We start from the raw sequence: 12,618 nt of genomic DNA, 5'->3' as shown, positions 1-12,618 counted from the left end.
TAGGCTTGTGTGCTCCTTCTTCAGACATCCCTTTCTTCATCATTTTGCAGCTCTTGATTGATTTTTTTCCTTTAGATTCTGAGATTCTTGTCCAGTTGTCTCTGCTGTTCCAACCCAAGTGTTCCAAGAGGCCTGTGATCTATTACCCTGAACCCAGGTTTTATGAGTGTCACCAAAAAAAGTTTCTTTGATGCCACTGAAATATTTTGGCCACTTATTTCAATTTTTTTTTTTTTTTTTTAATCCCTGGCTCAAAGTTCATTTCTTTATGCATTCAGTACATTTTAATCAAACCACAATGGGTTATTTTTAAGACTATTGTGGCATGAGATTTCAAACATGAGTAGTCTTGAGTGTGTCACGAGTACAAAACTCACCCTGAGAGTGGCTTGTCAGCAGTTTTTCAATGTTTCCTTCAGAATTCCTTGGAGTCCATTTGCACTATGGACTAAACCACACTGGAAAATAATAGAGAAATTTGGTAATCTATGTACAAAGGGAGAGTGTTCCATGTATTTTGTTTCCTGCTCTTTGGGAAAGTAATTTGTCCAGCAAGGTTCTGGGGCTTCTCTCTGTGGGCTGGTGGTTGTTCTTGGCTGGAATAGGTTGAGTTGGAGTTGCCCACACTGCTCCAGGTAATGAAAATCCTCAAAAAAAAAGTGAAAGTGTGAATAGGGATCTGCTTTGTCCACTAATGGTGATGCCATCACTTGCAATTTAAGTTGGGGAACTTCATTTTTAGGTGTATCATGGGCATTCAACCGTCACAAGAACTTTTTCCTCTAAGGATGCTCATGAAATCAGGTTAAAATAACTGTTTACTTGAGGTTATACAGAATTTTGCTGATGTGCAGTAGTTTTCCTTCAGGAAGGAAAACTCTCTGAAATATTCTGTAAACAAAGTAGAAAAGAGAGAAGCCTTGTAATGACACAGAATCCGAGTGCTACATCTTAAAGCAGCACATGCATTAAGTTAAGAGCCATAAACAATTAGAAAGCCAAGTCAGTTGGAAAACTGACATAAACTAATTGTATCTATTGCCAACACTGAAAAATACTACAGGTCTTGAATGGTTGTTAATTTTTTTTCCCATTTTTAACAGTTCAGACCCTTGTTCGTGAATCCCAAATTGTGAGAGAAGCCAAAGAGCAGCAGATAGTGGAGCTGAAGAAGATGTGTGAGCAAAGCAATGATTGCTTGAAGAATGAGTGGGAGAAAAAGGTAATGAACAATACTCCCCTCCTTTGACAGACTCCTGCAGTGTTTATCTGGCATAATACATTTTGTCACCCAAAAAATATAAATACACAGAATAAATTTCAGGGATGTTTTTTGCGCTGATTTTATTTTTTCCTGAAGTAATCAAGACTCTTTTTGCTGATGCTTTTACACCCAGCTGGTCACCCTGTTCCTGGGGTTCATCTGGCCTCCTGGCAAGTCTCTGGATGTATTAGGGAAGTGTTTATTTCTGGTTGACCTGACATGGAATTTTAATCTGGATAAACCTGCTGCTACCTGCTGTCACGGTGATTCCTTTGAACTCTTAGTCTTGCAATGGGTCATGAATTCTTCAATGTATTTTTATTTATTGTTCAACTCAAGACAGCAGCAAAGCAAAGGGAAGAGCATGTTTATTGTGAGACAGTGTCACCTTTGGCCAGATTATTGTCAGTATTTGTCTTGCTTCCCCCTCTCAGGAGAGGGAGGGTCACAGAAAGGACAGACCCACCTCCCTTCATGATGTTTGCTGTACAGTTAAATTTCTTTGCAGCCCTGCATGTAGAAATGAAGTTGATTTAATTCTTGCTTTCTTAAAGGCAAATCATAATCATAAATCATAAATTGTCCTTTGTGCTGAAGATCTTGAGGCTCCAGTGTTGGGCGTTTTTTTTTTTGGTTGTTTTTTTTTTTCATAGAATCCCAGAGTGGTTTGGGTTGGAAGGGACCTTAAAGCCCATCCAGTGCCACGTCCTGCCATGGCAGGGACACCTCCCACCGTTCAGGGTGCTCCAAGCCATGTCAAACCTGGCCTTGGACACTTCCAAGGATCCAGGGCAGCCACAATCTTTTTTTTGTTTTAGAGAAACAATCTTTTCAGAGAGGACAGAGGTGTGACTACCTGGGCTTTTCAATGATTCTACTGATAAGCTGTGATGATACAAGACTTCTCAATGCCAGCTGCAGATGCCATTTGTTACCCTGTGCCTTTGTTTCTGGTGCAGCTCCACGATGCAGTGGCTGAGATGGAGAAGGAGAAGTTCAACATCAGGAAGAAGCACATGGAGGACATGCACGAGCTGCTGCAGGAAACCAACGCCCGGCTGGCCAGGATGGAGGAGGAGTATTTGCAGCAGACAAAGGCAACTGTGGGTTTGCCTCTAAACCTCTCCTGACAGCAAATGTCTCTTAAAACACTCCAGTTCCACGTGTTTGTGTTCAGCTGGGCTGAAGTGCCCAAGGCCAGGTTGGCCAGGGCTGGGAGCAGCCTGGGATGCTGGAAGGTGTCCCTGCAGGTCTGGAACCAGAGGATTTTTAAGGTCCCTCTCAACCCAAACCATTCCATGATTCTTTGATTCATGCACATACATCCTTGGTTTGGACAGCTGTTGTTCTCTCCTGGGAGAGGGCAGCCAGTCCAAGCAAGCATTTCATTCCCCAGGCAAAATTAAGCAAGGTAGAGCCCTTCAATCAATGTTACACTGATATCTTAGAATCAGTCCTTAATTACAAATATTTGATTCAAGTTAGCAGAACTTCTGTCTTTACAGGTTTGTACACCATTTATATATTACATCTGTTTTCATAGAAACATGAGTTTTTTACTCACCCACCTCCTCTTTGACTGAGCAAATGCTTCTATTAGAGGAAAGATGACATTAAAAGGATTTTAAAATAAGTATTGATTATTCTAATTTCTGGCATTTCTTTTCTAGAGTAATTATAAGCATGTAATTAGGTGTAATCCGGATTTTGTGCATGTTATATAAATGATGCAAAAAGCAAAAAAATTAACAAGTAACCTCAAAAAAGCATCCTGTACTTTTCATCAGGATGAGGTACGAGGAAAATTGAATGAGTGAAAAGACAATGTCAAGCAAAATTTATTCCTTTATTAATGAATGTTGAATTTAAAAATTAACATTCAGATCATGTCATAGGTAACAGTAAATACAGAGAAAAATGGACACAGTCTGTCAGCAAGATTGAATTTAAGAACCATCAAAACTAGACAGATCTTGCCGAGCAGCTTCTGATTTAATAATTAAACAAGGTAGAGTTCAAGGCAGGGCTTAAGATGAAAGACTAGACTGTCACTGGAAATTAGTTTTCTTTTTTTCACTCTCTCCTTTCTCTCTCCTGATTTTTAAATTTTTTTTCTGTTGGTATTTCAGAGTTTCCCTGTTCAGAGTTTCATGTTGTCAGGAATGCCAGTGCTGTTAGCAAGTGGAACTGGCTGAACAATTTCATTAATGCCATGAGCTGATAAGGAGGGGTTTGTACCCTGAACAAGGATGAACTTCCTTGAGGGACATGGGGCCAACCAGGAATTATATTCAGTGGTATATTAAAAATTACTCCTTTTTAAATTATTAAAATAAAAAAAACAAACTCAGAACCCCAGGAAACCACAAAGCAAACAAAAACCCCAAGCCCCCAAAGCAAACAGCTCTGCCCCCAGCAAACCAAACCCACACTGAGCAGTTTGGCACTGGTGGGGGATTTTGCTGTGCTGTGGCTGTGAAATCTCTGCAGCCACTTGCCAGATTTGGTCAGTGATCCTGTGTCTGTGTGAGCTTCTGTCACTGGCTCAGGTTCATGTCACCTCCAGTGACAGTGACTGCACAGGGCAGATATTTGGGGTTTTATTTTACTTTAAGAGTGGGTGAAATTTCTGTTCCACTTCCCTCATCTTCAGGCCTTTGTTAATGCAGAAATAACTCTGATACCTACTGTGGGTCTTATTTTCTGACCCCAGCCTCCAGAGTTCTTCCCTCATTTCCCTGCCTGGTACCATAAATGTAGGGAAGAATGGGAAGGCTTGGAGTAGTCTCATGCTGCCTGCCTGTCCTTGCTCTGCTCGTTTTTAGATTTGTTTATTTTGTGAGATGAAGTTCCAGGGTAAAGGTACAGCTTTTGAGAGGTGCTTGTGATTTACTGAAAGGAAATTGCTGAACGAGATTTTTGTAAAGTCTAAAAATGTTTTATATTTATTATCATCTGTTGCAGTTTTCCATTGAAATATTGTCTTCTCTCCCATTTTAAAGGATTTGTAATTTAAAAATCAGTTGCATATGCTGTTCTGCATAAGGAGATGTCACTTTGAGGGGGAATAAACACCCATACTTTGAAGATTTATTTCTTTTTATATACAATGTAGAATTTACTGTCGTGATTGATGACAGCTTTGCCATTGTAACTCTTGTGTCTCTGCATCACCAGAGAACCTCCTTGCTCAAGGCTACTGAATAACAACTGGGGTATTCCCTCATTTATTCTGGGCTTTTCTCAATGGTTCTCTGTTCTTTTAGAATGAGACAGTCCAAAAGCTGGGGGCCCGTGTGCAGCAGTTGACTGTTGAGGCTGAAAATAGTAATTTACAACGTCAGAAATTATGTCAGGAGAAGACTGAGGTAGAACAACGTTACCAGGAGGTCTGCTCCCAACTCCAGGAGCTGAGAACGAGGTAATTCAATAACAATTGCTGGTTTAACTTTTAAGAATTTAGAATTTCCAATAGCAAACATTATTAATTTTGTTCCAGGAACACATTGAATGGCATTTGACATTAGAAAACTCTCATGAAAATGTATTAATTGGTGTCAAACTCATTTAGAGTGACCCAAAGGACCACCTTGAGGAGTGTCTCACCTTTCATTATTTCTGAGCAGCTCATTCTGTGACAAGAGCACGTGGCAGACGTGCAGACTCTGTGGAATTGATACTGAGCAGGTAAAATGCCAAAAATATGAAAGCAATTTCCATATTCTGTTTGCTTGCTCCTTGTAGGTACAACTTACTTCAGAAAGACAAGGAGCAGATTATGCAGGAGTACAAGGAGAACCTTCAGCAACTACAAAGTAAATTTGATGTTGATAGAGATTTTATGAAGCAGGAACAAGCTCAGGTATGCTGCCAGGTGTAACAGGCAGGAAAATGGGGTTTATTTTTTTAAGTGCTCTCCTCACTATCAATGTGATGCTTATGAATAAATCCAAGGAATTGCTCAGTTCCTCAAGTTAGTCATGAGTGTAAGTTTAAATAAAATTGGTATTTAATTTTTTATTCCCAAATGTGACTGAAAAATCATCTCAAATTGGTTGCTCATTCTGGTGTGTGTGTATTTCTACAGTTGATTCAGATAAGGTACAATTAACATCCTGATTTTGTTTGTACTCCTGTAAAAATTCTGGATATACACTTAATGTTTTCATAAAGCTTCTTCCATGACAGAAAATACTTTTTTTCCAGAAAAAAATAGGATGGAACATTGTGTTAAATATTTATGTGTTTAAGGAAATATTTTTGTATTTTGCAAGTGTTGGTTTCACCCAAAATGTAATAACTGATTTATTTCTGGAAAAGCATCTGTCAGGTTGATATTTACCAATATACATCAGTACAGAGATTCAAAATGGTACATATTCAAAGTAATTTTAAAGTTAGATAATTATAGTAAAGACTTAAGTTTTAAATACCATTTATTAATCCATAGAGCCATAGGACAAGTGGGGTGTTTGGTGTTGATTTGCTGAAATTCTCTGAGCTTTGATGATACTTTACTCCATTTCATTTACAAAGTATTTTTCTTTCTACCAATTTTTAGTAGATTTTAGTAGGGATTTTTTATTATTAGGGGTGGGTATTTTGTGCTTTTGTTTCCATTTCTAAGCTTCACCAGAGCTGTAAACTCATACAGGTTTTTTTTCTCCCAAGTTGATAATTTTTCCAATTTCTGGAAACCTTAGAGAAATAAATTTAAAAATGCAAAAGAGCTAATGAGGAGTGCAAGACAAACAATGTTTTTTCTATTAAATCCCAGCAGACATCTGATGTGATTGCAGAATTACAGCGTGGAATGGCTCTGTTGAAACAGCAATTGCAGGACTCTGAACTTAAAAGGCAGCAACAGCTGAGGGTGAGCCCTGATTTTCTTTCTCTTTACTTTATTTGATGATTTAAATGTTTAGATATCCATCCTTAAATATATTTTTATATACCATGCCTGCTTGTTTGTGTTTTATTAATGGAAATATATGAAATGTCACATATAGTTAAAGGGTGATTTAAAAAGTGTGGCTAAAAGAGAGGTAAGAGCAGAATTTTCACAGAAGTTTTCTGGCTGTTTCTGGTAACACACATTTGAAATAAAGAGTTTAAATCTCTATTGGTGGATTACAAAGAAGCCTGTCAAAGAATGATGAATATCTTTTTTTTTTTTTCCTCGTAAACTGTAAACATTTTTAAAGTTTCAAAATTGTTTTTAATTTGCACTGTTTAATAGTTCAGTTCAATATTCTGTCTTCCTGTAAGCATTTAAATTAATCCTTCTATCTCAGGGTAATGAGTTCCACATCTGTATCATGTATCAGTCCTGCTTGAGTTTTGGCATCTACTTTGCTTCCAATGTCTTTCATTTCACAGTTGATATAGTACAGAATGGCATTTTAATAGCTCAGGAGAACAAGTTGCTGTTTCTCTTTAACAAACATGAATCATGACTTTTGAGATAGTTGTGTTATTTGGTGTTGGTTAAATTTTTTTCTATGTCTGAAAATTTTTTCATGATGATATAAAGTGTTGTTTTGGTTTTTTTTTTTTAATGGACTGTTCTGTATGATAACTAATGTCTGTGTTTGATGAGTGCTCTGAAATGGAAGAAAAATGAGATTTGTTTATTTAGAATGCACATTTTTTCCTCTGCAGGATCAGGAGCACAAGGTTGAGCAGGACAAGCTTCACATGCAGCATGCCTATGAGAAACAGGTAATAAAAATTTCCCATCTTCTGCACACCTCCAGTTTTGCTCTGTACAGGATCTAAAGGTTTCATTTTGAAACTCCCAAATAGTAAATTTGGGAATCCAAGAACTCCATAAGGTTTGGAAAAATAATTGGACAAAATCAAGGAAGATTTTAAGCTGTTTAAGGACAGGGACATCACCTCTGATTTTAGGAACCTGTTGCCAAGGGATGGAGGCTGGGATGGCATTCCCAAAAAAGTGTCCCTGGCAGCCTGTCCTGTGTCCACTGCTCATGGTGGCAGCTGAAGGCAGCTGCTGTTATTGACAGAATAATGAACTGAATGAAACCTGGCCTGACCCCTGCAGTGCCCATGTGTTCTCCCATCCTCCTTTTCCCCCAGAATTTCTCTATTCCAGCCTTCTCCTCGTGTTCTCTAGATATTGTCAACAGGCATTGTTTTTACATCAGAAACTTAAAGTAAAAAATGTAATTTTCATCAGAAACACTTCATCTTAAAGCACTTTGCAAATCCTGCCTGCTCTTTTAGACTCAGAACATCAATAGGCTTCAAATTAAACTTCAATTTTGGTGACATTATATGTGCAACTCATGTGCAGCCAGAGGGTGCCTTGGATGCCTGTTTAATTGAAAGGATGTGTTACTCAAACATGTCATTGCCAAATGTGGCAAATTTATAACATAAAATAATGGATTGTGATCCCAGCTACTTGTCACTTGGTAATAGCACTTGTGACATGAATTGTAGAGAGGTTTTGGTTTGAGTTAGTTCCTTCTGCTGACTTGAAGTCAAAACATTCTTTGTTCCAGGATCTGCCTTGGTTTAAACCTAGCCTACACTTGTCTTTTTAGTCAAGTCGTGGGTTTTATAAATGTTGAAGAAAAATCCAGGATTGGAGTGATTTGCAGGCCAAAATATAAAATATATTGGCACAATTTGACTGAGGGTTGGGGATCTTCTGGGAGAAAGCTCCTGAGCATGGGCTGAGATTGTGTCAGCAGTGCCTCCAACCAGTGAGCCCAGGGAGGGAAGTTGGAATTCTGCATCAGTAAACAAGGAAGCAGAGCCTTTCTTTTTATAGATAACTTGACAGCAGTTGGTTCATAAATTCTGGTGTAACTGTTTTCAAACTCAAATCTTTGAGAAAGGACAAGAAGAAAAATACCTGTGAATAATCTATGGATATAAATCCATAAACCAGGATGGATTGGCCCATAAAATAGTAAAACAAGTAAAGGAATCGTGAAGTCTCTGCTGCAATCTGTTCACTTAAAAACCTACCCATTATCTAATAATCTTTATGAGTCTGTGGTGGCTGGTGCCTCTGAGGATACTTAAACATCAAACAAATCATAGGTAGGAGCCTTAAATGTCACTGTTTGATTAAATGTGCTTATCTGCTGGATCAGGAACCAGTTAGGCTAAATGGCTTTACAAGCCAAGGAAACACCTGCTTTTTATAAATAATCTACTGCTTGTTTTCCAAACATCGAGCTCAGCATCAGGAGAGTGACACATTATTCCTGAGAGCCATTCCCAAGCCACCTGTTGAATATATTGAATTTTACCAGCTCATGGATTTGGGGGCTCTTGGAACCCAACTAACTCTTCCTGGAGTGAACACCTCCATGGAACTGCTCCCAGCAGAGAATCTCTGAATTGGCTTTTTTTTTCACTGGCCTACACACTTAGTAAAACACTTTTTTTTTTTTAATTGTAGTATCTTAACAGCCTGGAACATTGCAAATGACTGTAGGTGGATAAAGGATTTCCTGCATGTCCCATCCCCACATTGTTCCTTGGGAAATTCTAAAGCAATGCAACTCTTGGATTATGTACAAACTCTTGGACTTAACCTGCCCTTGGCAAAAAACGTTACAAAAACACCTGGTTTGGGCCATGCCTGGGAAGTTGCCAAATTCAAAGGTTTTTGTAACTATTTTTAGGGTTGTTATTGTTAATTATTCTATTATTGTTATTCTTTAGGATGTTTGTGTAATGTTGTGATATTTTTTATTGTAAGAATTGATCAGAAGTGATAAATCAGTGAGTAGGAGCTCTGCACCCTAGAGAACACAGGTCACTATTTTAGGCAGACTCTGCTTTCCTGTACTTACCCAAAGAAAATCTAGTTTCTTTTTAATGTAATTACTGATATTTCTTTATTCTAGACAGGTAATATTCACTTTGAGAAGGAAAACAGCTCACTGGCTACATTCTCACACTTCATCTCTCTGTTAATCTCTGCTTTTGCATTTCACGTGATTTTAGAAATCCATGGATGGCTGTGTCTTCATCAGTGGAAAAGGAATATGCAGATACATAATTTTTAAAAATTAAAATAACATTGTATATGGTGGTTTTTTCCTATAAATGGCAGATTCATGGCATTCAGAATGATCTGGATAAAGAAAGAGGGGATGCTCAGAAGAAAATTCACCACCTGGAACAGGCTCTGAAGTAAGTGAATAGTTGTTGAACCATCCCTGGTATTTTAAAATATTTTTTATTAATATTTATTTATTAAATAAACTTATGCTTTATCTCATCTAACTGCCCTCCTATAGTTTCTCCCCTGTTTTACAGCTGCACCTTTAGGGTTCTAATCAGCCAGAAAACTGAAAAAACTGAAAAAAATGAAAATTAAAGTAAGAACCAACTCACCCAAACTTGTTGACTTTTAGGTGGTGGGATTAAAACAGAATTGAGGTTGATGCTGTCAGCTGGTCTTGCCTTCTCAAATAAATAGACCCAGGTTCAATTCAGAGTGTATTCATGGGAAGCAAATAATCAAAACTAAAGACTTGGTGCTTTGGGCTCTTCTAGAAAATGTAATAAATTTGAAAGATGTATGTATTTAAAAAATACTTTAATTTACTAGATGATGCTTCTGGTTTTATGTTTTATATCCACAAATTACAAGTCTAATGCAGATTTTCCTCTTTGATACAACACTTCTTTGTGAGAGTCCTTGTTCTTCACATGGATCTAAGGCTGGGAGAAGTGCTCTGTAGCAAACAGCTTTCATTAACTAACTTGGAACAGGTTTTTTTCCTGACTTTTGTCCATGAACAGCTAATCAGGATACCCCAAATTTGATGTTTTCTGAGCAAGGGAGTGGTTTATGTACAGCAGATGCACATAGGACAAGATCAGTTCTTGCTATGCTCCTTCCATTTTTGATTATGTAAAATATTCTTTCCATGTGTTAATCCAGTTTAAAGTCAAAGCTGTGGAAGTAATTTCTAGGGGAAACAGATTATTCTGAAACAAACCAGAAGTTATTTGCTAAAAGTATTCAGTTTAATCACAATGTACCTTATCTAGGCTGGGAGAGGCAAGTAAAGATACTTTTATTCCATAAAAGTGACAGGGCTGAAGTCTGTATTTCTTTATTTCTATAATCTCTGAGGTATTTGGCATAAATAGAGACTATCTTAAATCACTGCAGACATTAATAAAAACTCCAGCTTTTAATCTTTCAATTCTTTACACTGACTATTATTTATAATTTTGGGGAGGTTGAACTGTTATCAAGTGCACTTAATCTTTTAGTATTTTACCATCTGATTTGTTGATAATGAAGTTGCATTAATTTTCTTCCACATCTTTTCAAATAATGTGTCACTTTGCACTCACTTATGTTAATAGAACCAGTCTGGCTTTGCAGCCCCGTGGCTGCAGAGGAAATTCCCTCCAGGCAGGACCTGTGATGTGCTGGGGATTTGGAGGAGCTCTTGCAGGAGCTGAGGACATCCTCAGTTATTTCACATATTCCTTGGCTGTATTTAAACTTAGGTGTAGCTTGGAGATGGAGTAAGGATTTGAAAGACTCGAGTTTTTAAGAGCCCAAAGTGCTGGTGATGCTCCAAGGGCCACGAATGAAAACAATGCTGGCAGAGCTCAGTCCCAGCCTTGTACTTCCCTGTGGGTGAATCCTTTGTCCAAAACTGGGGATGGGTGAGCTCCTGGGACTGAGGAGCCCTGGGGACTGTTCAATAGGCTAAAAAATCATCTGATGTTCCCCCAGTGGGACTGAGGAGCCCTGGGGACTGTTCAATAGGCTAAAAATCAGCTGATGTTCCCCCAGTGGGACTGAGGAGCCCTGGGGACTGTTCAATAGGCTAAAAATCAGCTGGTGTTTCCCCAGTGGGACTAAGGAGCCCTGGGGACTGTTCAATAGGCTAAAAATCATCTGCTCTTCCCCCCACAGCAGCTATTCCTATATGGTTTTCAAAGTGTCTCCCAGTACAAGCTGCTTCTCCTCCTGTGGGTCCCCTCTAAATGAGAATATTCTTTGATATTGTATTTTTCCCAGGGTCATTTCCATGTCTTATGGCACTTTGTTTCTCTTACACTTTTTTCTTTTCATTTAATTTTTTTGATTCAGGGTGTTGAAAATAATGTAGAGATTTCTAATGTTATATCATGTATACCTCTCCCAGTTGAAATGGAAAATGTTTAATTGTGGAGAAAGTTTACTCTAATAAAACTGTACTGCTCTTTTGATTGTTTTGTAGCAGGGGTTTGGGGTTAATTTTAAGATGAATAATGGAATAATTAGTAATGCTAATAAGGAATTGAATAGAAATAAAAATTTGCTTTCAAGTTTTGTCTGACTGGAGACAGAAGTTGGCAGATCCATGAGGATGGATTTAGGATCCCAAAAGAATGGTATTTGCAGAAATGCAGTGCCCTAGTCCAGCCCAGCTCATACTCTGCTGGTTGGGATTTCAGCTCTGGGTCTGACCAGGGATGGAACAGATTGACATGGCCAGGACAGAGCAACTGCCAATCCTGCAGGGATTTCTGCAATTCAAGCCTTTAATTTAGCACCAGTGTGTTTGACAGTATGATGATTTTTTCATATATGTGCTTCTATGTGATATACAAGTAGGTAATAGATAAGGAGCAGTAATATTTGTTGTGGCAGAAATGGATGGGTTCCTTATGTCTTTGTTTGTTCAATTGCTGCAAAAATTACTCTTTTTAGCAATCCCTTCCTATTAATATGAACCCATAAAATCCAATATCTTGTGTAAAAATGCTTCATTTTGCTGAATTTCTTTAACTACTTGCAGAATGAAATTAAGTAACTCCAGGCTAAGGCAGAGCCAGTAAATATTTAGAAAACAACCTTGTCTTGAAGGAGGTGGGTGAGAATATAGTACAGCATCTTCAGCAGAAACGATGCCTTGTGGAATTGCAGCTCAGAACCCAGTGGGTGCATCAGTGATTTCTCATAAACTACTTTGATCTGAATGCACTTTGATTCTGAAATGGCCACAGGATTATATCTTGAGGAGCTGCTGAGCTGCAGGCACATAGAAAGGGAAGTGGCAGGCATTTTAGGGGATTTTTGTTATTATTATCATTATTTTTCCAGTGCTGTGACAGCAAACAGTGCTGCTGCTGGTTCAAACGTATCCACACCGATGCAGAATGAAAGTGATTTGAGACATTGTGTGGAACAGGAAAATCCACGTTTCTGAAAGTATCTTTCACTTCAAAAATAAATAAAAAAATAAAGTAGCATTGCCACAGTTTCAATACAGAATAGGGGTTTACATAGTTTACAGAAGGTTTTTTTCTTCCTCTGAAGTTCATGGCAGAAATATCTGTCAAAAGCAAACCTT

At 38.2% G+C, this 12,618-nt stretch overlaps 1 protein-coding gene across 7 annotated transcripts in view; it reads left to right on the top strand.

Moving 5' to 3' along the window:
- Positions 1-12,618, top strand: part of CEP112 (centrosomal protein 112) — a 180,561-nt gene that overhangs the window by 32,297 nt on the left and 135,646 nt on the right. For 6 of the 7 annotated variants that reach the window (XR_015807746.1, XM_088176358.1, XM_088176359.1 and 3 more), the window contains exons 11-17: positions 1,104-1,222; positions 2,224-2,367; positions 4,531-4,685; positions 5,009-5,126; positions 6,042-6,137; positions 6,926-6,985; positions 9,363-9,442. Coding sequence is in view for 6 of the 7 variants with exons in the window: in XM_088176358.1 (XP_088032484.1) it covers positions 1,104-1,222; positions 2,224-2,367; positions 4,531-4,685; positions 5,009-5,126; positions 6,042-6,137; positions 6,926-6,985; positions 9,363-9,442 (772 nt within the window). In the remaining variant the exon portion in view is untranslated. The remainder of the gene's footprint in view (positions 1-1,103; positions 1,223-2,223; positions 2,368-4,530; positions 4,686-5,008; positions 5,127-6,041; positions 6,138-6,925; positions 6,986-9,362; positions 9,443-12,618) is intronic. The other variant, XM_088176357.1, reaches the window with a different exon arrangement.

The sequence above is a fragment of the Sturnus vulgaris genome, chromosome 20 (assembly GCF_052056855.1).
Source record: "Sturnus vulgaris isolate bStuVul1 chromosome 20, bStuVul1.hap1, whole genome shotgun sequence".
In the NCBI taxonomy this organism is placed as follows: domain Eukaryota; kingdom Metazoa; phylum Chordata; class Aves; order Passeriformes; family Sturnidae; genus Sturnus; species Sturnus vulgaris.
The sequence above is the reverse complement of the archived record's forward strand: the minus strand, read 5'-3'. Positions and strand labels throughout refer to the sequence as shown.